Genomic DNA, 27,884 nt, shown 5'->3' on the forward strand with positions numbered 1-27,884 from the left:
GCTTTACTCCATGTTTATCACAGGTTTAGCAATATAAGAACCATAGAATTCTCGGTGTGTGTACAAAATCTTTCATGTAATTTTAGAATGCTGTCTGTATATTTTTAATATTCACAATGCACAGCACAAAAGCAGCTACAGTATGACTCAGTTCCCACTTGAGCCGTATCATCTGCGGCCAGCAGGAGCAGGCAGTGTACTGTCCACTCTGATGGTCCGCTCTGTCCGGCTGTAGCCCGGGGCAGATGCATTTCCCCCATATGCTATATGGGAAATGCATCCACCTGGCCGGGATTATCATGGACTGCACAGTAGTGTGGTACACTTACTGCAACGATCTCACTGATCTGTTGCAGAGTTGCAAGTGTGAACGGCTATTTATAATATAGGAACCTTCACTGTCAGTTTAGCAATGAGCAGAGAACAGACAAAAAATGGTATATCTCACTGCCTGATCAACATGACTGCTACCATATCAAAGAATAACAGTCATGCTGATCATGATATATGATCAGGCAGTGAGATATTGGTTGTGTTCCCACATGAGCTGAGAACGGACAAAAAAATGTGGGAACACAACCTATATCTCACTGCCTGATCAACATGACTGTTATTCTTTGATATGGTAACCAGAGTAGCAGATATCTTGTCACATGATATCATCATCTGACAAAACAGTACTGAGAGACAGTTTGTACTTATGTTTTTCAGTACTAATTCCCTATTTTGAACTCTCAGTGAGCTATAACTCAGCCTGACCAACAGAAAAACTTTCTTTAGTTTTAATTGGAGTAGGAAAGGGGATAGAACCGCTGTAATACTTCAAGCAAAGGCTAGTGCTAGTCAGGTGACTTAATCCAGCTCAAAAGCAGATGCTGTATCGGACACTGCTAAAAAGGGTACTTACCTCGGGAGGGGGAAACCCGGGAATCCTAAAAAGGATTTCCTCGTCCTCACTCTAGTGACTTTCCGTCCGGGCTCCGGTGGAAATTGCCAAGCCCGATCGGGTCCACTCTACTGCACAGTCGCGAGAAGACGGAGCCTGAGTCGAAAGCTGCTAGTGCACCTGTACAGGCAGGCGACTGTTATAATGGTCTTTAAATTTCTCATTATAGAGAACTACAGAAAACTTTTTGCGAGCCAGCAAGGTGTCTGTCTTCTTTTTACTGGGCAAGTGTCGTGGTTCATGAACTTGCACATGCCTAGTTCAAATGCACTCCTCACGTGCCCAGTGCAAATGTGCTCATTCACCGCAATCGCTGCTTCCAGCAACTGGCCGCCAGATAAATACTTAAATGATGTTAGAATGGGGGGATTTTCAAGCCCACAAACACCTCTGATATGTTTAGTGTTTTTTTAACGGGAACCATTTAAAGTGGTCTAGCATAACATATTATGAAAACCTGTCTTTCAAATGTTTATTACCCACATCATTAAACTTCATTGTTTGTAAAAATAAATAGGGATGATGGCGCTATTTAAATCCAAAATAATAATGATAACAATGAACTGTGCCATAACTCACACAATTTGCAAATATGACCCAATGATCCTTCCAGTAAGCATTAAGTAGGCAGTAGAGTGGGTGTTCCGAGCTTTATAGCAGCTCTCATTCTCCAGTTCCTCAGTCTGCTGCCTCAATATGTGTTGCACATCAGCCGAGTGGCACATACTGTTGCCCTTGGTTGGAAAGCAGGGAAGATAGTAAGGCACAAGATGAAGCAGCTTCTGGCAGGACGGGTGAGGGGGGACGGGTAAACGGAACAATGCACCGCTACTACTTCTTGCAGGATGGTTGAGGAGGGGAACAATGCCCTGCAGCTTCTGTCAGGAAGAGAACAATGTGCTTTGTCATTGAAGTTACTTAACCACTTGATCACTACAGGTGGTGTTCCCCTTATGGACCAGAGCAATTTTTAGCGCTCATTCCATTCACCAATAACTTTATCACTACTTATCACACCGAAATGATCTATATCTTGTTTTTTTCACCACCAATTAGGCTTTCTTCGGGTTATACTTTTTTGATAGGAATTATTTTATTCTATATGCATTTTAAATATCATGTCTTTTTTATCAAATGTTCCTTTTTTTAAAAGGGTTTATTTTGGTAAGGGGGGTAATTAATGGGGGATTAATTTATTTTTATTTAATTAATTGCATTTAATGTATGCAGGTGTCTTTTTACTTTTTGGCCACTGGATGTCCCCCACTTTATTCCTGTGTACTGTTCATAGTACACAGGAAGTGCTGTGTGTGTTTTTTTACTTTCACTTTATTAATGACCACCGGCATCTCACTGATGCCGATGATCATTGATCACAGGCATTTTGAGCAGTGAATGAAAATATGTGTTCCCATTCACTAATCAGTGTAGTAATCAGTGGCAATGAGATTGCCCGAGTTATCGCGAACAGCAGGCGCTGCAGAAAGGTACATATATATATATATACACCCCTGGAGCTAAGATGAAGTCTCAAGGGGTGTAGATATACTGTCATCAGCGCAAGAACTAGATAAAGATTGGCCAAATCTTTAAGCAACCTTTGTGGGCACTTGTACACATACTAAATTCTCAGCTGAGGTGGCCTCAATTGACCGTCTAACTCTGTATGGCCAGGACTGCGGCTCAGTACCTGGTGGCGCTAGCCTTGCTGTGACACACAAAAGTGCTCCATAAAATGCTTAGAGGTTTCCCTTTAAGGGGGAGTACATCTTATGAAGCGAGAAATATAGTAAATTAAATTTACTATCATATGCACCAAAAGATGAAGTCAGTGCCCTTGAACTTAACCTTGAACTTTGTCTTGGCTGTCTAATGCTTATTTTCCTCTTCATAAACATATACACAAACTTTCTCCTTTCCACTGAACTATGCTTAGCATGTCTGCAGGTTCCCTCAGACATATGAGGTAACTGGAAACTTTGTCTTTAAATACCCATCTAGAGAAGCAGACATTACACAGAAATGTTTTTCGAGCAGAAACCAGGGGATATACAAAGCCATGCCTTCAAGTGTTAACATGTTCAGTTCCTGATGGCGCAGAGCTGTGTAAGGCATATTACAGTAAGACAAATCCCAGCACACAACACTAAGACAAAGCATGTGAATGTGTTTTGGCAGAGCTATCACTACAGCTTTCAGGCAAGCAAAATGCAATCATTTTAAAGGTAAATTGCTCTTTGGTTAGTCTTAGTGCGTTTGTTTGTGCTATATTTTGTAAGGGCAAACAGCAAAAATTATTCAGCATTATTATCTTTGATTGCATATAAAATGCAGTCAATTTTACCGTTTTTTTCAACAGAAACTGGCAGAGAGTAGTGTGTGACATAATTTCCAGGGGATTAACTCAGGTGTTATGTATTATTAACAAAGGCTTCTGTCTTTTGCAGCTATTTACTCCAGCAGCAAGGTGGGAGTTTTTGAACAGTCTCATGGCAACTGTACCCCAAGCACACTACACACAGTACTGCTGACAAATTTGAAAATTATAGCTGTCAATTCTGGGAATTCTTAGCTGGTTACCGACTGAAATGCAAAAGTAATTTTTAATAATATATTATACTGAAGAAAGACTTCAAACAACAAAAAGAAGGTTAGAAACAAAGTGTGAGGTTGGCACTCGAGCAATTCACTGGTTAAACAGCTGGACCCTGGTCAAAACACCATGCTCACCATCCCATAAAAAGTTCAATATGGATTTGGTTAGAAGAAAAGTAGATCGGGCACCGGTTGCGATAATCTAGTTTTACTTTAATCCAAAAAGGTACAGATGTAATCGGATTACTTATAGGAGTTGAAAGGGCCGGCCTAACAGCCGTTTCGCAGGTCTCCCAGCTTCTTCAGAGGCCAAAAAGTTAACTTTTTGGCCTCTGAAGAAGCAAATAGACCAGTGAAACGGCTGTTAGGCCGGCCCTTTCAACTCCTATATGTAATCTGTACCTTTTTGGATTAAAGTAAAACTGGATTATCACAACCGGTGCCCGATCTACTTTTCTTCTAACCAAATCCACAACAAAAATGTTAGCTTTTAACCACTGTAAGGGGAAGTGTCTGGATGCTCCAGGGGCTACCCCTTTGTCCATTACCCCTCCACTGCCAGCTGGCACCCTCTCTCTCTTTGCGGCCACAAGCCACACGTGCATGGAAGAAAAAACGTGCAGGCCATACTTTTTGCACAGCCACAAGCACAGCCACAAGCACAATATTCAACATTAATGCTGAAAATTTTTAAACAGTCGCAGTGGAGCAAAGGAGGGACTTAGAAAGACCAGGGAAGCCTCTGGACTACCCAGAGGCTTTCGCCTACGGAGGTAAGTATCTAACTTTTTTTAGGCTTCGGGTACCCTCTAAAGGACCACTGTCATTGCAAAATTGTAACATCTGAAATACATACATCAAAAATCTAAATTTCTGTCAGAGTAAAATGCACTATAAATTACTTCTTTCCAATGTTTCTGTCACATACAGTAGGTAGTAAAAAGCGGACACATTTTCGAATAGTCAATCGCTTGGTGAGGGGATACACAGTATTACCTTTATTCTTTAGATATTCTTTACAGGACTCCCTGGAAAGGAATAATGCAAAGATGTTAAACAGCTTTCTTACTCATTTGTACACTATTTTGGCTGTTGGACTAAACATCTGCAGTTCAGTAATTTCTTTTGTACATTGCATGAAGAAATAACTAAGAACCCCCTGAAAAGATGAATTTTTTTTAGATTTTTAATAAGTGACAGCAACATAGGAAAAAAGTAATGTATAGTACAATTTATTGTGGGAGAAAGGTACACTTTGATGTATATATTTAAAATATTTAATTTTTTTCATGATAGTTGTCCTTTTAGCAACACCCATTTATTTCTTGGCAGTTTTATGACAGAAGTGTATTTCCCCTTTACATTAAATCTGAAACATGCTCTTTGGTGAAAAAAAATCTTGCTGACAGCTGTTGGTCTGTGGAGAGCCACATGATCAGCTGCACGGCCACTGGAGACAGAGGGGGAAAGACGGAACCTTTACCTTAGAAAGCAGAGGCGCTTCCAGACAAGACCTAATGGACAGATTACTCTCCAACATACATCTGAGTTATGGATGCTGGGATAAGAATAAGAAGTTATAACAGTCATATGTCAGACATTCTGTATACTCAGTGGAGTGGAGTGCAGGGATTTTTTAGTAAATGAAGTGCTGGGCTTTATATTATTTTAAAGACATGCAGATTTTTTTTTTCCAAGCCGTACAGGAACTCAATGCCAAAACGTGATTTTACCTTTCTGTATACTGATCAGAAACATTTTTACCACTCAGGACATGCTTTCTTAGCCTCTTTGTAGAGAGTCAGTATGATAATACGTACAATACGTACAGCCACATACTAGGAGTAGCCTCCCTCACAAAACTTGGTGACACTTCCTCCAGCAGGGCTGCAGCAGATTTTAAAAACAATATTTAGCTGCAGAACTTGGATTCGTCAAGAGTGATACTATTCACTGTAGAATTTCTTGCATGGTTTTATTTTGTTACACAGTAGTAAAGAATAGTCTGGAACATATTTTGGCACATGCTAATATGCTGTGTTATGTTTAGGAGCAACAGCATTGCCACAGTAGTTAGGAAGGTGAGTATGACAGTAGGGTAAATGTTACTAACCTGTCACTTTCTGTTAAACTATGAACACGTTACATTTCTACCAAAAACTGATCTCTTCAAGTGACTTACAAAAAATAAAAAAAAAAGCAATACGCACGTTGCTCAGCTCTCATACAAGGAGCTTGTTCTGCTCTATGGAGAGGGGAGTGCCTACGAGAACAAGAGAGGTGGGCCCTTAGAGACCCAGGACAATACATCATAAGCGATCACCTCAAAAACACTGAAAAGGCTCAAACACACATACCAACAATCGAACTATGTTCCAAACTTGTCTGTTGTAAGATAAGTTGGATGTGTGTATGACTGGGAAACAGCCAGATGACCAACTGATAACAGGTTGTTTGCCAGATCCAACTGGAGGATCAATCTGACCAACTAGCATGCAGATTGGAATGTGTACGAGTCTTTTGAACAACTTTGTTGTTTGTGAAGGCAGACATGTTGTGCAGTTTGTTGTTTAGCTTGTGCGCATAGTATTGAAGTGAGCTGGTTGTTTAGTTGGTTGGCGTGTGTGTGAGCCTTAAGACAACTGTACACACTGTAAAGAATCATAAATAATCACATTTAGGCTGAGGAAAAATTAAGTTGCGTGCATACATTTATAGAAAAGGTAAAGCTAAGGCTCAACACACACCATACAATCTAGGTTGTTCAATCTTACCACTTTCATGTAGTATAAGAGCTTATCCAATCAATCATTCAAGGTATTTTCAATCTGTTAGCCCTTATACTACATAGATTTGGTAAATCTGTACAACCAAGATTGTATGGTGTGTGTTGAGCTTAAGGCTCAACACACACCATACAATCTTGGTTGTACAGATTTACCAAATCTATGTAGTATAAGAGCTTATCCAATCAATCATTAAAGGTATTTTCAATCTGTTGGCCCTTATACTACATAGATTTGGTAAATCTGTACAACCAACATTGTATGGTGTGTGTTGAGCTTTAGGTTTTAGATATAAGTTAATGTTAGATGCATCTATAAGTGGTCACTTCCATAGGGCCACGTTGGGCTGATGCTCCCCTATCCAGGTCTCCCCCCAAATTTATAGTGGCACCCTGCAGAGTACTCACAGCAGAGCAAACTCGACAGATCTGGCCGGTGCGCTGTTCCATCAGTCTGTGTCTTTCCAACTGCATTCCTATTCTCCGTAACTCCGACAGCATGTACAGAGAAGAGGCATCGGCATGGATAGAATAAACAGGTTATAGGAGGGAGCACGCCGGCTAGATAAGCGAGTTCAATCAACTGCTGCATGTACTGGACTCTGTAAGGGAACTGTTGGAGCCTGTCAGCCAGCTCTGGGGCCCCGGGGGACAACCTAATACTATTCGGAGGGGGGGAGACAAAGAGACTATCTGATGCTGCTATCTTGGGGCGGCTTTGGCACCCATTGCTGGGGTCGGGAAAGTTACCTAATGCAGCATTTAAAAAAAAGGAAGGGCTCAGCACCTAATACTGCTTTATGGGGGTGCTGTTTAGGGGATCACATGTTAATTTTTGCCCAGGGCCCCATTTTAAAAAGAGCTGGACCTGTGAGGGGTCCCTCCTATGAGCTGTAACTGGAAATACATAACCAAATTACTTATACATAAGCTGTTACCCAACTCAGCAGATAAATGAAGAGGAAGCTGCTGACAGTGGGAGACCCCTATAGTCATGCTAGAATGTCACATGAGATGATCACAAACAATTGGTTCTGGTGATGATAATTTTGTTTTAGATAAATGATTATAGCAGCTATTAACCCTGCATATCAGTTACATTATTCTCTCTAATAGGTAAGCAGAAAGCAATATATATTACAGAGCTTGAGGATTGACCATTAGAAACCTGAGAAGGTCAATTCCAGGGAATCCTTTTCATTGTTAGCACTGCAATCTGCAATTCATCCCATGCAAGGCTTGCATAGCTAGCTGAGCAGTTTTTAAACCTTCCATTTGAAGGCAGTTTTGAAGTGTATCAACTGGGATCACCCAGATCCCACATGCCAGATCCCTCCTAGTTTTATGTAAGGCTAATTCTTATTATGGGTGCATCCATATGAATGCAACCGTTTAAGCTCAAAATCACAAATATTTTAACAATGATAGTACCTTGGCAAAGGTTGCAAGCTTCTACAACATAAAGGACATCTTAAGAAAACAAAAAAGTTACAGTGGGATGCAAAAGTTTGGGCAACCTTGTTAATCGTCATGATTTTCCTATATAAATCGTTGGTTGTTATGATAAAAATGTAAGTTAAATATATCATATAGGAGACACACACAGTGATATTTGAGAAGTGAAATGAAGTTTATTGGATTTACAGAAAGTGTGCAATAATTGTTTACCTAAAAATAGGAAGGTGCATAAATTTGGGCACTGTTGTCATTGTATTGATTCCAAGACCTTTAGAACTAATTATTGGAATTCAAATTGGCTTGGTAAGCTCAGTGACCCCTGACCTACATACACAGGTGAATCCAATTATAAACAAGCGTTTTTAAGTAGGTCAATTGTAAGTTTCCCTCCTCTTTTATATTTCTCTGATGAGTAGCAACATGGGGGTCTCAAAACAGCTCTCAGAAGATAAAGATTGTTCACCATCGTGGATTAGGGGAAGGATACAGAAAGCTGTTTCAGAGATTTAAGCTGTCTGTTTCCACAGTTAGGAACATATTGAGGAAATGGAAGACCACAAGCTCAGTTCAAGTTAAGGCTCGAAGTAGCAGACCAAGAAAAATCTTGGATAAACAGAAGCGACGAATGGTGAGAACAGTCAGAGTCAACCCACAGTCCAGCACCAAAGACCTACAACATCATCTTGCTGCAGATGGAGTCCTTGTGCATCGTTCAACCATTCGGCACACTTTACACAAGGACATGCTGTATGCAAGAGTGAAGCCTTATCTCCACCCACAGCACCAACAGAGCCGTTTGAGCTATGCTAAAGCACATTTGGACAAACCAGCTTCATTTTGGAATAAGGTGCTGTGGACTGATGAAACTACAATTGAGTTATTTGGGCATAACAAGAGGCGCTATGTATAGAGGAAAAACAACACAGCATTTCAAGAAAAACACCTGCTACCTACAGTAAAATATGGTGGTGGTACCATCATGCTGTGGTGCTGTGTGGCAGTGCAGGGACTGGGAATCTTGTCAAAGTTGAGGGACGCATGGATTCCACTCATTATCAGCAGATTCTGGAGACCAATGTCCAGGAATAGGTGACAAAGCTGAAGCTGCGCCAGGGGCTCGATCTTTAAACAAGACAACGACCCTAAACACTGCTCAAAATCCACTAAGGCATTCATGCAGAGGAACAAGTACAACGTTCTGGAATGGCCATCTCAGTCCCAAGACCGGAATATAATTGAAAATCTGTAGTGTGAGTTAAAGAGAGCTGTCCATGCTCGGAAACCATCAAACCTGAATGAACTAGAGATGTTTTGTAAAGAGTAATGGTGCAAATGACTTTAAACCAAAATCCAGACTCTCATTGGAACCTACAGGAAGCGTTTAGAGGCTGTAATTTCTGCAAAAGGAGGATTTACTAAATATTGATTTGATTTCTTTTTCTTTGGTACCCAAATGTATGCACCTGCCTAATTTTGTTTAAACAATTATTGCACACTTTCTGTAAATCCAATAAACTTAATTTCACTTCTCAAATATCACTGTGTGTGTCTCTTACATGATATATTTAACTGACATTTTTTATCGTAAAACCCAATGATTTATACAAGAAAATCATGACAATTAACAAGGCTGCCCAGACTTTCACATCCCACTGTATATACTTACCTCACCAGTGGGACGCCTCCAAATGGTCCTGAGGCTTTCCAGATCCTGCCTCAGCCCACCATTCCAGTGCAAGGTCCCTCTATACCTATTTGACTCAGTGGAACATGAATAGGTTTCTTCTGGCCATGAGCAGCCATGAACGAGTGGATTCGGACTGAGCAGCATGCCCAGTAGAAAGAAGCACTCATGCACAGAGAAAAAAGCTCTGCATGAGTGGCTTCATTCTGTTGAGCATCAGTGGACACATGCATAGTAATAGTCATGTCTAGCAGACCTCATGGAGAAGCATGTGATGTGAACAGCTGACATATTTGCATAGCTCTAATTTGTTGTGATCACATCCTGCTTTAGTACACGATCTTGACTATCAAATCAGAGACTTGCATATCTATCACTTGACCAAACTGATCACATGCTTCTCCGTGAGTTTTCCTAGACATGACCATCACTACCCATGCATGCCCAGTCTGGATTCCGGGAGTGTGGCCATAAGATGAAGAGGGGCCCTGTGATGGAACGGTGGGCTTTACTAGGATCCAGGAAACCTCTGGACTATCCAACTACTGAGGTAAATATCTAACTTTTCTGTCCTCCCCAGGTGTGCTTTAACAGCAGACTTTATGAATATAATCTAGTTTTTTAAATCCAAGTAACCATACAATGTTCAGAGTTTTCAAGTACACCTGAAGTGAGAGAAATATGGAGGGTGACATTTTTATTGCCTGGCTACCCTGCTGATCATTGCCTCTAACGGTGCGTACACACCTGTGATGTATGTTGCCTAACTGAACCCCATTGCCTTGGGCAACATCGCTGTGCCGGCCAGTACAGATGTGTGTTAGCTGTGTAGCTGACGCATACTGCTAGTAGTGAGGAGGGAGACGACAGAGTGATGCATGCATGATGTCATGCGGCAGACGAGGAAGCGGCGTCTTCAAAGGAGTTGGCCATCCATCGGGTGAGTTGATCGCTCGCGGGCTGAGAGTCGAGGTTGCCATACACATGCTTGATAATAGGCAGAGGCAGTCGTTATTGCCCACCCCAGTCGACTTTAGTCAAGCATGTGTAAGTCTTAATACTTTTAGCCATAAACCCTGAACAAACATGCAGATCAGGTGCTCTGACTAAAGTCTGACTGGATTAGCTGCATGCTTGTTTTAGGTGTGTGATTCAGACCCTACTGCAGCCAAAGAGGTCAGCAAGACTCAGGACAACTGGTATTAAAAGGAAAGAAATGTCACCCAAAGGTCTGGGATTAGTGATGTCTGACTACCGGAGTACATTATTCTCCCACTCACCGTGCCCACCTGAAACTGTTCCGTCATGCACCACAAGTCACCGCTCCATGGTTACAGACATATCGCTGGCCTCCAGGCTAATGACTTATCTGTACAGAAGTTGGCCCAAAACTGTCAACCGACCAATCAAGTCCTGATCCCGGTGTGCTACAATAATTGAAAGTATGTGCATAGCCTAACTCTCACCTACATCCACTGAGTGGCTGCACTACTGCATTAAAAACATTTGCAAAAAAATTTTTTTATGTAAATAATTAGAAAATAATATATACTGTATATATGTAAACATTCTAAAAATATCCCTGTATATTTTTCCCTTTGAAAAGGTGAATTCGCAGGGAATGGACATAGGATTAAAAGGAAATTGCAGCAACCTCCACACTTGCTAACAGGGCTGTGGAGTCGGTCCAAAAATCCACCGACTCCGACTCCTCAGTTTAGGATTCCACCGACTACGACTCCGACTCCTCTAATTTGCATATTACAATTTTGTTGATTAAAAGTATGTAACATGAAATTCGTCTCTTAACTGCCAACGCTTAGGAATTTTACAAGACAACTGAAGTGAGAAGGATATGTAGACTACTATATTTATTCCCTTTAGACTAAAACTAGTACTTGGTAAGAGTACTTGTAAAAGGTACAAACCGGAACAAAGAACATCTATCAGGCCCTAGGCAATGTAAGTGTGGGTACATGTAAGAATGATGTGCAGGTACTCTGCAGGGGAATGAGGAGATTGTAAACAGAGAACACCTCTGTGTTCAATGTGCACAGCATTCTCAGTGGATTCTCTGCAGCTCTGTGGGGAGTGCATATGTAGAGTATAGTACTACTGTGTAACAAAGTAAACCTGAGACAGATGAAATTAAAGTTTTATACATACCTGAGGCTTCCTCCAGCCACCTTCAGGATAATCAGTCCCTCGTTGTCCTCCTCCATTACCTGGATCTTCTGCTATGAGTCCAGGTACTTGAGCCAGTCGGGCGTAGTGCGCATGGACACACTCCGCCGCTAGGAGCATACTACACCTGTGCAGCACTATTGCGCAGGTGCAGAATGTTCCTGGCTGTGGGAGCGGCATGCGGCCGGACAGCGCTGACTGGCTGAATTACCAGGACTCATAGCAGAAGATCCGGGTGGTGGAGGACAGCGAGGGACTGATTAGCCTGAAGGGGGCTGGAGGAAGCCCCAGGTATGTATAAAACTTTACTTTTCATCCGTCTCAGTTACCCTTTAATTTGTAGTCACCAAACCAAATTTTAACAACATATCAAATTATTTGATTTCATCAGCAAAGGGAGTGCATACATTTGAATAAATCAGCATCAATGCAGAATTATTTCCATCTCGTTGACCATCTCTATTAGTGACACAGCTACACATCAGGCTTTATTCTTACAGCATAGATGTTATTTAGTATATATAAGAGATTCCTGTGTACACATCATATATACAGTCACAATTAGATATGTATATCTGACCTTTAAAATACGGGGACAGCTTTATTGAAGCAGCACAAGTAACTAATTTTGATTGGATTATTTCATTTTTGTGGACTAAGCACAGCTATTACTGTATATATAGTGTATATATACATTATTTTTGATGACTATTATCTGAGAAATAGAACATTTTATCATATTTTCTATTTTAATTACAGTTACAAATTCATTAGGAGTCGGAGTCGGAGCATTTTTTCCCGACTCCGACTCCAGGCACCCAAAATTGCCCGACTCCACGACTTCGACTCCACGACTCCGACTCCACAGCCCTGCTTGCTAATAGGGATCACTGTATTCTGTTAACCACTTGAGGACCCAGCCTTTACCCCCCCCCCCCCTTAAGGACCAGCGCTGTTTTTTGTGATCTGTGATCAGCACAGATCAAGTGGCATGCAGAGCGATCAGATTGCCCCCCCTTTTTCCCCCCTATGGGGATGATGTGCAGGGGGGGGTCTGATCGCTCCTGCTGGCTGGCATGTTGCGGGGGGGGGGGGGAGGGGGGCACCTCAAAGCTCCCCTCCGCAGCGAAATTCCCCCCCTCCATCTCCTACCTGTCCCCCCTGGTGATCGGGGCTGCACAGGACGCTATCCGTCCTGTGCAGCCTGTGACAGGATGTCCCCTGTCACATGGCGGCGATCCCCGGCCGCTGATTGGCCGGGGATCGCCGATCTGCCTTACGGCGCTGCTGCGCAGCAGCGCCATTCAATGTAAACAAAGGAGACAAACGTCTCGCAGGCTATTCACAGAGACCCGCTCCGTGATCTAACCGGAAACGGCCGCTCGCGCGAGCGGCCTTTCCTGATTAATTAGGGAGGCACCTGGCGACGCAGATCTGCGTCGCTGATCCTCCAGCTACCACTTTGCCGCCGCACGGTATGAGTGTGCGGTCGGCAAGTGGTTAAGCAGCACTTAAGCAAAGGACACTGGTGTTTCCAAGCAGTCAGCAATGCAGCTGAATAGAATATTTGCTTCATTCAGCCACTTTTCCCAGCATTCAGAAACAATGTTATAGAACAGCTAAAAGAAAATTAAAGTCCCATTGAAAAATTAGCATCACATTGATCAGTAGTAAACAAAGCATTTTGACATAAAATGATTTCCTAGATCTGTAGAGGCACATGGTTGCAGGCATTGTTTGTGGTTAAGGTAGAAGCTTCCTGATTAGATGATGTCAAATAAATCACTAGTAAAATACTTAGTAAGAAGCCCATATACTGGCCACTTCCTGCACTACTTATTGCCTGTGCTATAGGCTGCACTCTTCTCTGACAGAGACAGACTGTGCTGACCCCCTTTCACTTGAACAATGATGCAATGATGTAATCCAGAAACTAAAGCCTCAGACACACGCCTGACTGAGGTGACCAATAACGATCTACTCAGCCGACAATCAGGCGTGTGTACGGCAGCCGGGAACCCCTGCCCGCGAGCGATCCGTCGAATGGTTCTACTCAACCCCAGTATCACTGACCCCACTGGTCGCACCAATCCACCACCTGCTGCGTGACGTTAAGCATGTGCCACTCATCTTTCCCCCCCCCCCCCCCCACACACACACACACATAGCAACACAGCACGTCGTCAGCTACACAGGTGACCTGCAGCTCAACTCAGATCTGTCTGAAGACTCTGCTGTCTAAAATTAAAAATAAATATTACATTTCAGTCTGTAGGCAGTTAAGAATTTCCAGACATGGTAAGTTATTCAAAAGATGGTTTCTTACTGCCGTAACACACCTATAATGACATAGTGGTTGAGCCCACGATCACATTCTCATCTGACTATGGACACTCACCAAGGTTAGAGAGGAAGAGGCTCTTTAGTGATAGCAGCAAGTGAGAGCAGCCATAGTATCTATAAGATATGCAACTACCCATTATATGACCACTTTAAAGTGAACCTCCGGACTAAAAATCTACACCTGATGAAGGGCGGAGCCCGTAACATGTAGTGTGTATTGACATGCAATAAAGTTGAACGCAAGTTCCTGCCTGTGGAGTGCCTCCTTCTACTAGAATCTGTATCACGGTGTGGAGCAGGGGTGGTGTACCTGCTTGGAGGAGTTGCACCGGCACCGACTCTCCCGCAGGGATGGAGTCCGAAGGAGTCAAGTTCAATCATCTATCATTGGATTAAAAATCTACTCAGCAGAACTGAAAAGGCTTGGTGTTTCATTAACAGTTTCACAGCATCAGAACTTTGTTTTTCTTACCAAAGCATCATTTTTAGCTGCATTTTTAGCTAAGCTCCACCCATCACAGAAAACTGCCCGGGCTTTTTTCCCTGATGCTGTGCAAATCATGATGGGATTTCCTATGTTGTTAGTCACGTTGCCTAGCAACTGGGAGGGATGATCAGCACACAGGACAGTTGGAACTGTGTCTCATGCTCCCTGTCACCTCCTTTCAACCAAAAAGATGGCTGCCCTCATGAAATCAAACATTTGCCTGTTCTTTTAAGACAGGGTGGGTAAGAGATTATATTACCTATCTATTTAATTAACATAACTAATGTAACTTAATGACAGTATGTTTGTTTAGGCTGAAGTTCCTCTTTAAAGAAAACATGAACTAATCGAAATACACAGCCTGTCTCTTTATTTCCTTTTAAAATTTGTAGAAGCATGGGTCTGCTACTGGTCTTTTGATTCCCATAGTTTCTGGGAATCACACACCTAATTCTGTTTCACACACCTAATACTAACATGCAGCCAATGCAGTCATGGTGTAGTCAGATCACTGGATCAGCATACGTATTCAGTCACAGGCAGAGAATCAGCAGGACTAGGCAAGTTGCATTCTCAAAAAATAGTGAGATAACAACTTTAGTTTAACCTTTTCCGGACCACCGTATGTAAATCCTACACCGCACTTGTGACTGTCTAAGCCTGATGTGGCGTAGGATTTACGCCACCTGCCATATTCGCTCCTGACACGATCATGCGCACACCCGAGAGGGGAGATTAAGCTGCCATATGACAGCCGACATCTCCCCTCAGTGATCAGGAGCCATCGCTATTGGCTCCTGATCACGTGATCACCACAATCACCAGCGGATCGTAGTGAACACTATTAGAGCTGCGGCGGTAGGGGGGGGGGGGGGGGGGTAGTAGAAGAGGATCCACTCACCTTCCTGACGTTCCCCCGGCGATCGTCGCTCCCTTCCGCTCTGGCGGCCGGCATCCCCGCTTCCTCTGACGTAAGTGTCGGGTCCCGGCTTCATGACGTCGGATGGTGACCTGGAGCTTAACTGCAGTGTGAGTGAGGAAGCAGGCTACAGCAGAGGGGTCTAGAGCTGCTCATTGCTGGAGCCTGGGTGAGTAAAGGCTTCTGGCTACAGGGGGGCACCTGGCTATACTGGGGATACCATGCTCAGCTAGCTAGACTAGGGACGCGGCTACCTATTATAAAAAAAAAAAAAAAAGAATGTGCAGTTTCTCATGATAGCCTCAAAATTATCATATAGTGGATCATATACAGCTGGTTTGAAGTTGAAAACCGTACTGCTGATGTATATCTATTATGTATTTTGAGTGTTTTGTTTTGTTTTTCTTACAAATACTTATTAATGAAACTTTATTATTTTTTTCACCTTGTCTGCTTTAATGTATTATCGAGAAAATACCAGACATTTGCTATTATCTGCCACACAAGGCAATTTTCAGTGTCATTAAGGGCTGATGCACACCTAAAAGCCTAGCGATTTTCTAGTTATGCCTAGCGATTTCTGGAGCGTTTTGGTGTAGCATTTTTTTTAATTCTTCGTACAGTAGAGCTGGAAGTGTACTGCTTTTGTTTTTAAAAAAAGGCTCGGAAAATCGCTCTGTTCTAGGGCTTTTTCGAGCAATTTTCCACTTTCCTATACTTAAATTCAGGCTGAAACGCATCAGAGATGCTGCATGACCTGCGTTTGCGCTTGAGAAAAAAAAAATCACATTGCTCCGGTGTGATCCATCTCATTCTAATACATTAGCCAAGCGCTTTTCAAAGCGCTTGCATTTTGAAAAGCGCTCAGAAGCACTCTAGGTGTGCACCAGCCCTTAGCTTGTATCTGTCAGGTTTGTCTTTTCACTACCTTTATCACTTGTCACATGACTGCAGAATGCTGGACACTGTTTGTTCAGAAGCATTTACACCTTCCTCAATTCTGCCAACTCATGGGTGATGAGTGTGATGCTAATACAACAAAGGGATAGAAGACCTTGTAAAAAGATATGTACAGTAAATGCTAAAATATAGAAGGTGATTATATGGAGAAATAAGATACAGTGTGTCTAAAATAAAATAAATGTTTTGAAAATTCAATGTCTGTTTCTTTCCAGACAACCCTCGAATATTATTTTTTGCTGTTTGAAACATTTTTAAATATAGCAAATTACCAAAATAAATTATATAAAATCGAAGAAAGTTTGTCAATATAGATTATTTGTCATCAATAAATATGCACAGTGGCCCAAGCAAATATTATGTGACTAAATATCAGAATCCATAGGACATAACATTTCTTCTGTAACAGATACACTCATTTATTCGTGTAAACGGAAAATTAAAAAAAAAATCCTGTTGTTAGTCACAAAGGATCATATCCAATCGATTATTTCCAATTTAACAAATCGAAAGTATTTTACAATCGTTCATGAAAATTGTACTATTAAATTCACAGTGCTTAGTTGTGTTGCAGAATAATTTTGCAAGCGAACTCACTGCCCACACAATTCTATGGGGCTTTTCACACTGCTATATTGTAACTGATCGCGATACGAAGTTTATGTCCAGTCTTCATTGCAGTTTGCACTCATTACAATGTGTGTGTTATGCAACTGACCACTGTGAACCTAGCCTAAGCCTAAACTTGTTGAATTAATCAATGGCTAACATGCTGTTGGAACAGAAGTCAAAGTCAGAAATGGTTTCCCCATCAAATCAGGAAAAAATGGCGCAGAAGCCCTTATGGAAAAAACGTAGCTGCCATAGGCGCCTATTATAAAAAGCCGCTATTAGTGGCAAACAAAGGAAATTTGGGCGCATGGCAGAAATCGCAGCTTTTATCGTATTTCCCCAAACCGGTGGAGGGTGTGTGTGTGTGTGTTCAAATTTACCCTGCTTGCCAATAATTGGGTACCTCGAGCCACCACCGGGGGGAGGGTCTCTGGTTTAGGCACCCCCTGGGGGGGGGGGGATCTTAGGGTTAGGTACCACCAGGAGGGGGTCTTATGCTATTTTCTGATCAATTTCCATTAGTTTCTATGGAAATCTATCAGAAAATCGCTAAAAAAAAAAAGATCGATCCTCAGATCAGACATGCTGGAAATAATAAAATCTGCCAAAAAATTGTATGGTGTGGATCCAGCATTAGGGTTAGGCACCACCTGGGGGGGGTCTTGGGGTTAGGCACCATCGGGGGGAAGGGGGTCTTGGGGTTAGGCAGCATTGGGGGGAAGAGGGGCTTAGGGTTAAGCATTGGTAGATGGAGAGTTCTGTGTGAGAGTAGGATTAGGTTTAGCCATAGTAAAATATTGGTACACATTACCAATATTTTACTAATGCAATCCAGCGATAGAATATGGATAATTTTAGCAATATTCTACTAGCGGTAATCCCCTGCGCCCATTTTTTCCAGGCGCCTTTATTTCATGTATGCATCCCCCAAACCCCTTTCAGGTCAGGTTCCCTTTAAATAATTTAAAACAACATCTCAGATATATCTAGAAATCATGGGTAAGCTATAAAGCTCTGCTTCTGCATTCTGGCAGGGCAAGGCTCTGACTAGCTGTTTATGACAGGTCATTTTCCTACACACATCCTTTATTGCCACGCTTGTTATTGGAAGAGGTGGGAGCACAGCTGATGACACCACTCACAGGCCTGGTTACACCACTGCTAGAGTGCTAAACTAGCTTTATAACACAGGAAGCCAAAGTGTTGACAGTAGATATTAAAGAGAACCCGAGGTGTGTTTGAAGAATATTATCTGCATACAGAGGCTGGATCTGCCTATACAGCCCAGCCTCTGTTGCTATCCCAAACTCCCCTAAGGTCCCCCTGCACTCTGCAATCCCTCATAAATCACAGCCACGCTGCTGACAAACAGCTTGTCAGAGCTGGCTGTGTTTATCTCTATAGTGTCAGTCTGCTGCTCTGCCCGCCTCCTGCAGAACTCCAGTCCCCGCCTGCATCCCTTCCCTCCCTGCTGATTGGAGGGAAGGGACGGGGGCAGGGACCGGAGCTATGCAGGAGGCGGGGGAGCAGCTGAGACTAACACTACAGATGTAAACACAGCCTCACAGCACGGCTGTGATTTATGAGGGATTGCAGAGTGCAGGGGGACCTTAGTGGGGTTTGGGATAGCAACAGAGGCTGGGCTGTATAGGCAGATCCAGCCTCTGTATGCAGATAACATTCTTTAAACACACCTCGGGTTCTCTTTAAGTGTTCACAACTCAAGAAAATACCAAAAAAAAATAAATGCATCACAACGTGAAAGATCTGTAGCAGTACTAGAAAGCTCCACAAACTATAATGCTTGCCTACAATGTACTATATTTAAATGAAAACTAAAAGGAAGAACACCTAAAGTGAAATCCCAATGAACCCCAACATAACGCTGAAAATCTGCATTAATTTTAGTGAATTAGCTTTTGCTCTTGCAGTGTCATGCAGCATACACAGCAAGAACCTATTTTTAATAAATCCAGGACAGCCTAAATATATACAAAGAAATCCTGACTGTGCGTGTGCGCATGTGACTGCAATCACACAACCATTAGATTACTAACCTGTAAGCAATCCTCTCCATGCTCCATAAGGCTCAGGGGAAGGCTGTACCTTTTTTTGCCAGTAACACCTTTTTAATAAAAAAAAAAAGTAATCCACATTCACTAGCTAACAACGGGTCCTCGATCTTCTCTAGCTCAGTAGAAACTTGCTCATACCCAGCAATTCTGAGAGTATGGTCAGGGCTCATTCACAATTGCAGATTTGCGCAAATTGTGTACACAACCGCTAGCGCAGCCGTAATATGAGTTATCACGGTTTAGTGAATCAAGCCCTATGTGAGTTGCAGTAAGTTTTGACTCACTGCACAGTGTGCATTTTTAATGGGAACAAGGAAGTCCATAGACTTCCATTTTATCATTCACACTACAAAAGTGAGTTGCTGTGCAGTGCATTTCAACTCATCTGGAGTTAAATCGCATGGAAATGCGTGGAAATACATTGAAATGCACAGCAATTCACAAACCCATTCATGAGTTTTCATTCAAGCATTTTAATGCATTTCAACTTACTAGTGTGATTGAGCCCTTAGAGTGGTCTGCAAAGCAACGCATCTGCACCTTACATCCTCAGATACAGAGAAGTCAATTCAACATATTGTAGAGATCCAGGTCCTGATTCAAATAACTTTTGTCTGGCAAGTTCTAACACAAAATGACTTCTCACCTTTCGAATACATTTTAACTACTTTTGGATCGCACTGATTGAAATCTATGCCCTGTTGATCCCCTAACTAACCGCTGTCAGGGTGCAGATTTCAATCATCCTGCCGCGTGCTCTCCCCGCTACCACCGAACGCGCTGCTCTCTCCCCGCCGCAGATCACTTGCCGTGCCATCTATATGATGGCAGAGCTGTATGAGCTCCTTGCCCTGTCATCACTGTAAGCCAATTCCATTGGCTTGCATTGATAGACAGTGTCAGGAGCCAATGAAAGCAGCTCCAGACCTGCTCACGGCTCTGCCATCATAGAGACGGCAGAGACGGCTGCCTGTGCGGATGGAGGACCGTGACCGTGGCCGGCGGGTATGCACGGTGATTTGACGGGAGGAGCCGTTTCTCAGTATAAGCGGTCTCTGGTCCTTAAGGTCTAGAGACTGCTGGTACGTAAGTGGTCAAGGCACACCTGAACTAAAAACAAAAAAAATCAGTGCCCAAACGGGTTTGTGCTACTGCGCAAGCCCAAACCATTCACAATGGCTTGTTGGTGGTTTTCCAGAGGACAAAGCGCTGGAAGGAGGACGGGAAATCCTCTGGATTATCCAGTGGCTTCCATCTATTGAGGCGAGTACACATTTGGGGCACTTTTTTCTCTACAGGTACACTTTAACTTCCTCTCTGCCTGCATGGCCTGCCAACACTTCAACATACACAGTTGCACTTAACCACTTTTCTGCATGTACAGCCAATCAGCACTTCACCTGTTCTATGCCAACAAAACCAGCCAGTGCTATAAGTAAGCCTATGTTTCTCTCCTACCCAACTATCAATTATATACATACAGTACTCATCTCATCCTTTAGCTCTCCAAATCACCTGAAACCCATGATGCTCCAGTACACAAAATGTCCAATGCTGTTCTCATCCACATACTTTTCCATCTTCTGGGCCTCATGTTTGGACCAAAGTTATGATGGACAGACTTATCAGCCAATCAGAAGGCTTAAGAGGTAGACGGGGACAGGTCCTGAAGCAACATATCTAGGAAAGTTAGAGTTTTGTTTGTTAGAGTGCTCCAGATTTTGAAACTCCTATGGATCTCTGTGGGAAAACTAACACAGCATGCACCCACCTCTAGGTCTTCCTTTTACCCAGCTGACGGTTTATCTCTCCAATATAGATTTAATCTATTCCACCTGCACAGTCAGCCAGAATTTAAAGCGGATCTGAACTCAGAACTTCCTCTCTGCTCTAACCTTTAAATAAATACATTTCTTTGTTACAGCTGGTACAAATCAGTGTGTCTACTTCCTGCTTTCATGGAAGATATAGGGTAAACATCCTGTGTTTACAAATTAGCTGCTCTGACGAGGCAGCCAGCTGACACAGCTGAGAGATCAAATTACAGTTGTGATAAGTCACAGATGAGGGGAAATTAGACATGCTAAATTTTCTAAATACACACAAGGAGCATTTCTATATGTTTTCCTTCTGTCCTGTGCTAGAGTTCAGGTTCACTTTAAAGGAAGCATATACTGAAAGGAATACAGATGTGCCCCACTATTTCTATTATTTTCGATTTATATAGTGCCTGCCTCTTACATGTCGCTGTGAATGCTAAGCATCCTTTTTTTTTTAAAAAAGGAACAAGTATGCAGCCACTTGATCAGCTTGCTCAATCTGTGTGAATAACTCAAAACGTTTTAAGGAAAGAGGATCGTTACAACAGCTGCAAAAGTAGCATTTTTTTTTTTTTTACTAAACAAATGGCACCCTTCATACCATGTACAGGACATATTTATCTACCTGCTAGTGCGCCCGCCTTTATATACCCCAACAGTCAAAAAAATAAATACTTAAAAGATTGCGATAAAAAAGTGTATATATATATATATATATATATATATATATATATATATATATATATATATATATATATATATAAGATTGCCTTTTTGTGCTTACAACTGCCTTCTCTAAAAGTGTTGAAACTAGTAGAATTATTAATTACCACCCCACCTCCAGTCTGTAAGTGAATAATAACATGCACCATGAACAGCTTAATTATCCCGTATAAATGCTGACTGTACTCGGAAACTGGAAGGCAACGTTACAGAGAGCAGAAACCTAGGCAGGCACATTTTCAGGGCATTTTCCCACAGAACAAATAAACGAGTATGTTTTGCTGGGCAGAAATAGTCCAGCAATCAAATTTGCATTGACCCTTTTACTTCCAGAGCATCAATGGATCTTCAGGGAACACCATTCTTGTAAGCAAACTGTTCTGCCTGGATGGACTGAAGCAGTGGGAACTCCGGATGGAGGTATTGTGTAAGCTGTGACTGTCACAGCAGGGATTGGGGAATATTGAAATATTTATCTGTGTTTATATTTACCATCACAGAGCCTCTAGCTTCAGCAGCAAATGAAATCTCTATTGCCATGCCATAAACGATGATATAAGGAGGCAGATCATGTGAAAGCTGCCTGCCACTAGCTAGCTAATGACTGAGCAAGGGCTGTAAACAGATCTACTGTCAGAGGGGGGTAGCAAAGATGGCATAAGTGGATGGTGGCACTGAGAAGGAGGGAGCACAGATAGCATTGGTGGAGGGTGGCACTGAGACAGGGGTAGCAGACATGGCATTAGTGGAGGGTGGTACTGAGAAGAGGGTATTAGTGGTGGGTGGCACTGAGAAGGGGGTGGCACGAATAACATTAGTGGAGGGTGGCACTGAAAAGGTGGTATTAGTGAAGGGTGGCACTAAGAAGCACGGATGGCATTAGTGGAGTGTAGCACTGAAAAGGGGGTATTAGTGAAGGGTGGCACTGAGAACCGGGTGGCACTGAGAAGGGAGTAGCCCACATGGCATAAGTGGAGGGTGGCACTTAGAAGGGTGTATTAGTGAAGGGTGGCACTGAGGAGGTAGCAAGGCTGGCATTAGTGAAGGGTGGCACTGAGAAGGTGGTAGCACATATGACATTAGTGTAAGATGGCACTGAATAGGGGGTATTAGTGAAGGGTGGCACTGAGAAGGAGGTAGCACGGATGGCATTAGTGGAGGGTGACACTGAGAAGGAGGTAACACTGATGGCATTAGTGGAGGGTGGCACTGAGAAGGGTGTATTAGTGAAGGGTGGCACTGAGGAGGTAGCAGGGCTGGCATTAGTGTAGTATGGCACTGAGTAGTTAGTATTAGTGAAGGGTGGCACTGAGAAGGAGGTAGCACGGATACCATTAGTAGAGGGTGACACTGAGAAGGAGATAACACTGATGGCATTAGTGGAGGGTGGCACTGAGAAGGGAGTATTAGTGAAGGGGGGCACTGAGAAGGTGGTAGCAGGATAGCATTAGTGTAGGGTAGCACTGAGTAGGGGGTATTAGTGAAGGGTGGCACTGAGAAGGAGGTAGCACGGATGGCATTTGTGGAGGGTGGCACTGAGAAGTGGGTACTCACATGAAGACGTGGTAAACGAAGGCCCAGCCTCGGGGTCTCTCCAGCACGTTGTAGAGATAGTTCTGTAGCCTCCTGTATCTCTTATGTGAGCTGGAGCTGCGCGGTGGCCCCGGCAGAGGGGTGCCCAGGAGTCCCAGGCGCCGAGGACTGCCACTCTCAGTCTGTACAGCTGTAAGGGCTACGAACTCCATGCCACTGTCCTGTCCAGAGACCGGTGCCAGGGACAGCGAAAGCACCCGGCCATTGTCCGCCTGGGGCTGTGCCCCCACTGCCATGATCCCTCTAGGGGTGTACGGCAAGTGCCTTCAGCTCATCACAGGGGTGCTGGCAGCAGATGGCAGCGCTCTGTGCTGCTCGGAGATGGGGAGACGATCTGCCAGGTGAGGAAGAGATGGGGGCGCCTTCAGGCTGCGCGGATACAGGAAAAGTTTTGCCAGGGCAGAGTGCAGAAGGCTGCGGACGGAGCTGTCGGGAGACTTTGAGGGGAAACTTTTGCTTCCATTCCAGCAGAAACTTTGCGGTCCGCACAGGATCAGCGCCAGTTTGTGTGCGTCGTCTGCAGCTGTGTGCCAAGCCTAGCGCTCACCTAGTAGTCTCTCCTGCCTGCTAGCTGTCCGCTGTGTGCACGCTGTCCCGTCTGGCCTGTCTCTTGTACCAGCCCTCCTCACTACAGAGACATCCCCTCTCTTATCCTGGCTGGGAGAAGGAGCAGGCGATGCTGCGAGTCCAACGCTGAGCTCAGTGCCAGCCTGCCGCCTTCCCACTCACTCTCCTCTAGCCACGTGCCTTTTATATTACCCCAGCCTCCGTCAGTTTACTATCTTCTTATAGATCCTCTCCACCCCCTCTTCCTTCCTCTAGTCTCATTTGTGTTTCGATTTCAGTGGTAAGAAAGTGTCTGATTTTCAAACTGCATTGGGGGCTCTCCCCAAGTCGGAATAGAGAATGTAATTAAAGGGGAATTCTGCTTTTGTACAAATGAGATAGGTAGCAGTTTTCTGCAGCGTTGTTTGTAATTTAGCTTTGTTAAAAACGATCACTACTCACTTTTGCAGACAGCTGTTTGCAAAGCTGACAGTGAGGCTCAGTTCAAACTATGCGCATAGCATAACGCTACAACGCAGCAGTAACGCAACACACGCTGCATGTTTTAATGCTACTTGCACAGTGGTGTGTTGTGGTGCTAAGGAATGGCTGCTTGGTAACGCGAAATATTGTACTGTAATGCAACAACAATGTGGTGTTCACAGTGCATGCAGTGTAGTTTAACTTCATGCAGCATCCTAATGCACTGCATGCAGTGTGATAACGCAAAACACGCAGTAGCGTAGCAATAGAGGATGCAGAAGTTTCAACCTCAACCTCACCGTGGCCCTCCCTCAACTGCAGTATTATCTCTTTATTGGTCTTGTGCTGGTAATAATCACTTCTATAGATGCTTTGAGGGCGCTTTCACACTAAGACGTTGCGTTTCATGCGACGTTAAGGTCGCATAACGTGCCCCTAACGCAACGCATGTTAGTATTGAAGTTGGACGTTATATAGAGCCACGTTATGCGTCTCTTGATGCGTCCGTGATGCATACTTTTTGACGCATACTATCAAACGAAAACGGCGCATGCAGCAAATTAAAAAAAACAGTACTGAGCATGTGAAAACATCCAAACGCAGCCAAATACGAGTATAACGCACAGCACGCTGTACTTTCATTGAACGTGCAGCGTTATACTCCAACGCAACGTGGGCACTGTGAACAGCCCATTGATTTTTCATTGCTGTGAGTTGGGCTGCTTTACAGGCTGCTCTAACGTGCGCCTGTAACGTCCCACTGTGAAAGCAGCCTGAATGGCAGCAATCATTAACAAACTGTTCCCCATCCCCTTCTTGCACCTCTGCCACTGTGGTTGCCCTTGGCAGGTTATGGTGCACCATATCAATTGTTATGTATAGAATGTTTGGGGGCCCAATGTAAAACTTACACTGGAACCCAAAGCTTCTTACCTATGTCACTGCAAACGTGTGTGTACATTTTGTATGCTTTTGTTTGTGGCGCAACGCACAGATAACGTGCTGCTCAACTTTCCCATTCCGTTGCGTTGCGTTCCTGCATTTACAGGGAAGGCAACACCTACTGTGAATCTAGCCATAAAATGAATGTTTTTTGATGTATAAAGATTGCTGTGGTAACATACTTGTTAATGCATATGTTATTATTCCCCGGGCCACATGTGGATTACAATAAATCATAACTTGGATGGTGTTGTTTCTACATCTCTGTGTGCTATTCAGAAATGCTCTGCACATAGTGCGTTTTCTTAACCCAGCCAATTACGACACAGAGAAGTTAACATGCCAATACATTTGGAATGGGCAGCGCAATCACATACAGCAACCGCGCACCACAACATGAATAGTGTGAATGCACCTAATGTTACATACACACCTTAGCTGTTGGAGAGTGGTAATCATCAGTATGCATGTCCCCCAACTTAGGTGGCCTCTCCTGTTTATAGCCACTCTGGAAAATCTATGGTTGACACTAATGTTGGTCTTGTAATGGGGCATCAGCTGTTCATTCTCCCCTCTCCTCTCCATAGAACAGAACATGCTACTCACAGAAAGGCAATCAGTATGTCTGTAAAAATGGCTCCTTAAATTGTCATCTGAATCAAGAGCAATTGTTTTGGGCAACAATTACCATAAGTGTATATTTACACCTTGCACCTCTGTGTAACTACTGTATGCCATCTGTCAGTGGTCCAATCAGTAAACCTCTCATCAATTTCACTTTATCAATCTGAAGGCCCGTACACGCACCAAACTAAAAGTCGTAGAAGACAGACCACCAATATCGTGCAATCGACTCCAATGGTGATGCTGTTGAATCGGCCCAATGTCTGTCGCTCATCTTATGGTTTGGCTACATTTTTGTACACGACTGTCATCCAATACAGCCAAATCTGTTGTTTTATTTGTCTGACGTTTCAAACTATATTAGTTTAGTGTGTGCACGAGGTTATAAGGACAGGGCAAGAAGCAGCAATAGATCAACAGTCACAGTTACTTAACAGTACCGAATTGAGCAGCACAGCTCAAGCGGGAAGGAGCTGTACAGTCACCTCTATACCAGATTTGTTTTAAAATCTGGCTGAAATTGAGTGGGGCAAACTGCAACATCAATTACTAACCAGACAATTTCAGTCAGGGAGTGATCAACTACTTGCCAAATTAGGCTGATAACAACCCAATGTATGGCGAGCTTTTCTAAGCGTCAAATTACTAGGAAGCTGTGCAGACATAAAATGGTTAAAGCTAAATTTCACATTTGCTTAAAAAAATGCAGTGACAGATATTACTTCATCATTTGGGATCACATTTATTTCATTTGGAAAGACAATACAGTATAGTGTGGCCTGGAATTGTTCAACCTTAACTCCCCTACTGGGTGGGAAAGGGATTGCACCTACTAAGACAATTATAATGGTGCTTGAAAGTTTGAGCCCTTTAAAACCCTTTAAAAATGTAAATTCAGGGGTCTAGTCCTGGGAAAAGAAGTGAGTGGACTCACTCTGAGAATTCCAACCAATGGGCGTGGTCAAGCACACCGTGGGTGTGGTCATGGGTGGGGCCAAATACACATGACCTTAGCAGTGATGTAAAAGGTCTGCCGAGGAAGTTTGAGCTCTGCCGTAGTGTATCCCCCAAAAATAGATGTAATTTCACAGCATTTCACCAAAAAGACACATAATCTGGTAGAAGTTCCTCCAAAATACAGATAATATGGAAGTGGTTCCCCCAAAATAGACAATGTGGCAGCAGCAGTTCCACCAACATACACATAATTTGGAAGCAGTTCCCCAAAATACGCGAAACCTGGCAGCGGATCACCCAAAATGCACGTAACACCCAAAATACATATAATCTGGCAGCAGTGGTCCCCCAAACATACACAATCTGGCAGCAGTTCCCCAAAATACACGTAATCTGGCAGCAGCCGTTCCCCTAACATACACATAATTTGGCAGCTGTTCCCCAAAATACATAACAGCGGTTCTACAAAAATGCAGATAATCTGACAGCAGTTCCCCCAAAATAGGTACCCCCAGGTAGCCAGGTCTATAGGTGTCCCCAGTATAAGTAGCCATGAGTATAGTAGTCCCCAGTATATGTAGCCAGAGGTATAGTTGCCTAGTATATGTAGCCAGGGGTATATGTGCCCAGTATATGTAGTCAGTGGGATATGTCCCCAGTATATGTAGTCAGGGGTATATGTGCCCAGTATATATAGCCAGGGGTATATGTGCCCAGTATATGTAGGCAGGGGTATATGTGCCCAGTATATGTCGCCAGGGGTATATATGCCCAGTACATGTAGCCAGGGGTACATATGCCCAGTATATGTTGCCAGGGGTATATATGCCCAGTATATGTACCCAGGGGTATATATGCCCAGTATATGTACCCAGGGGTATATATGCCCAGTATATGTAGCCAGGGGTATATGTGCCCAGTATATGTAGGCAGGGGTATATGTGCCCAGTATATGTAGCCAGGGGTATATATGCCCAGTATATGTAGGCAGGGGTATATGTCCCCAGTATATGTAGGCAGGTGTATATCTCCCCAGTATATGTAGGTAGGGGTATATGTGCCCAGGTTACCCAGGTGTGCCCCCACCCGGAGGGAGCAGAGCAGAGAAGGCGAGCTATGGGGACAGTGGGGATGGGCGAACATCTCCC

General features: G+C 43.5%; 1 protein-coding gene across 5 annotated transcripts in view; it reads right to left on the reverse strand.

The window, feature by feature from the left end:
- The window catches only part of KCNQ4 (potassium voltage-gated channel subfamily Q member 4), a 274,488-nt gene extending 250,580 nt beyond the window's left edge, over positions 1–23,908 (reverse strand). For 3 of the 5 annotated variants that reach the window (XM_068268918.1, XM_068268917.1, XM_068268916.1), the window contains exon 1: positions 23,146–23,908. In XM_068268918.1, the coding sequence (XP_068125019.1) occupies positions 23,146–23,420 (275 nt within the window). In that variant the 5' untranslated portion in view covers positions 23,421–23,908. The remainder of the gene's footprint in view (positions 1–23,145) is intronic. The other 2 variants (XM_068268920.1, XM_068268919.1) reach the window with 1 other exon arrangement.
- Positions 23,909–27,884: the final 3,976 nt, after the last annotated feature.

Source organism: Hyperolius riggenbachi, chromosome 2 (assembly GCF_040937935.1).
Source record: "Hyperolius riggenbachi isolate aHypRig1 chromosome 2, aHypRig1.pri, whole genome shotgun sequence".
In the NCBI taxonomy this organism is placed as follows: Eukaryota; Metazoa; Chordata; class Amphibia; order Anura; family Hyperoliidae; genus Hyperolius; species Hyperolius riggenbachi.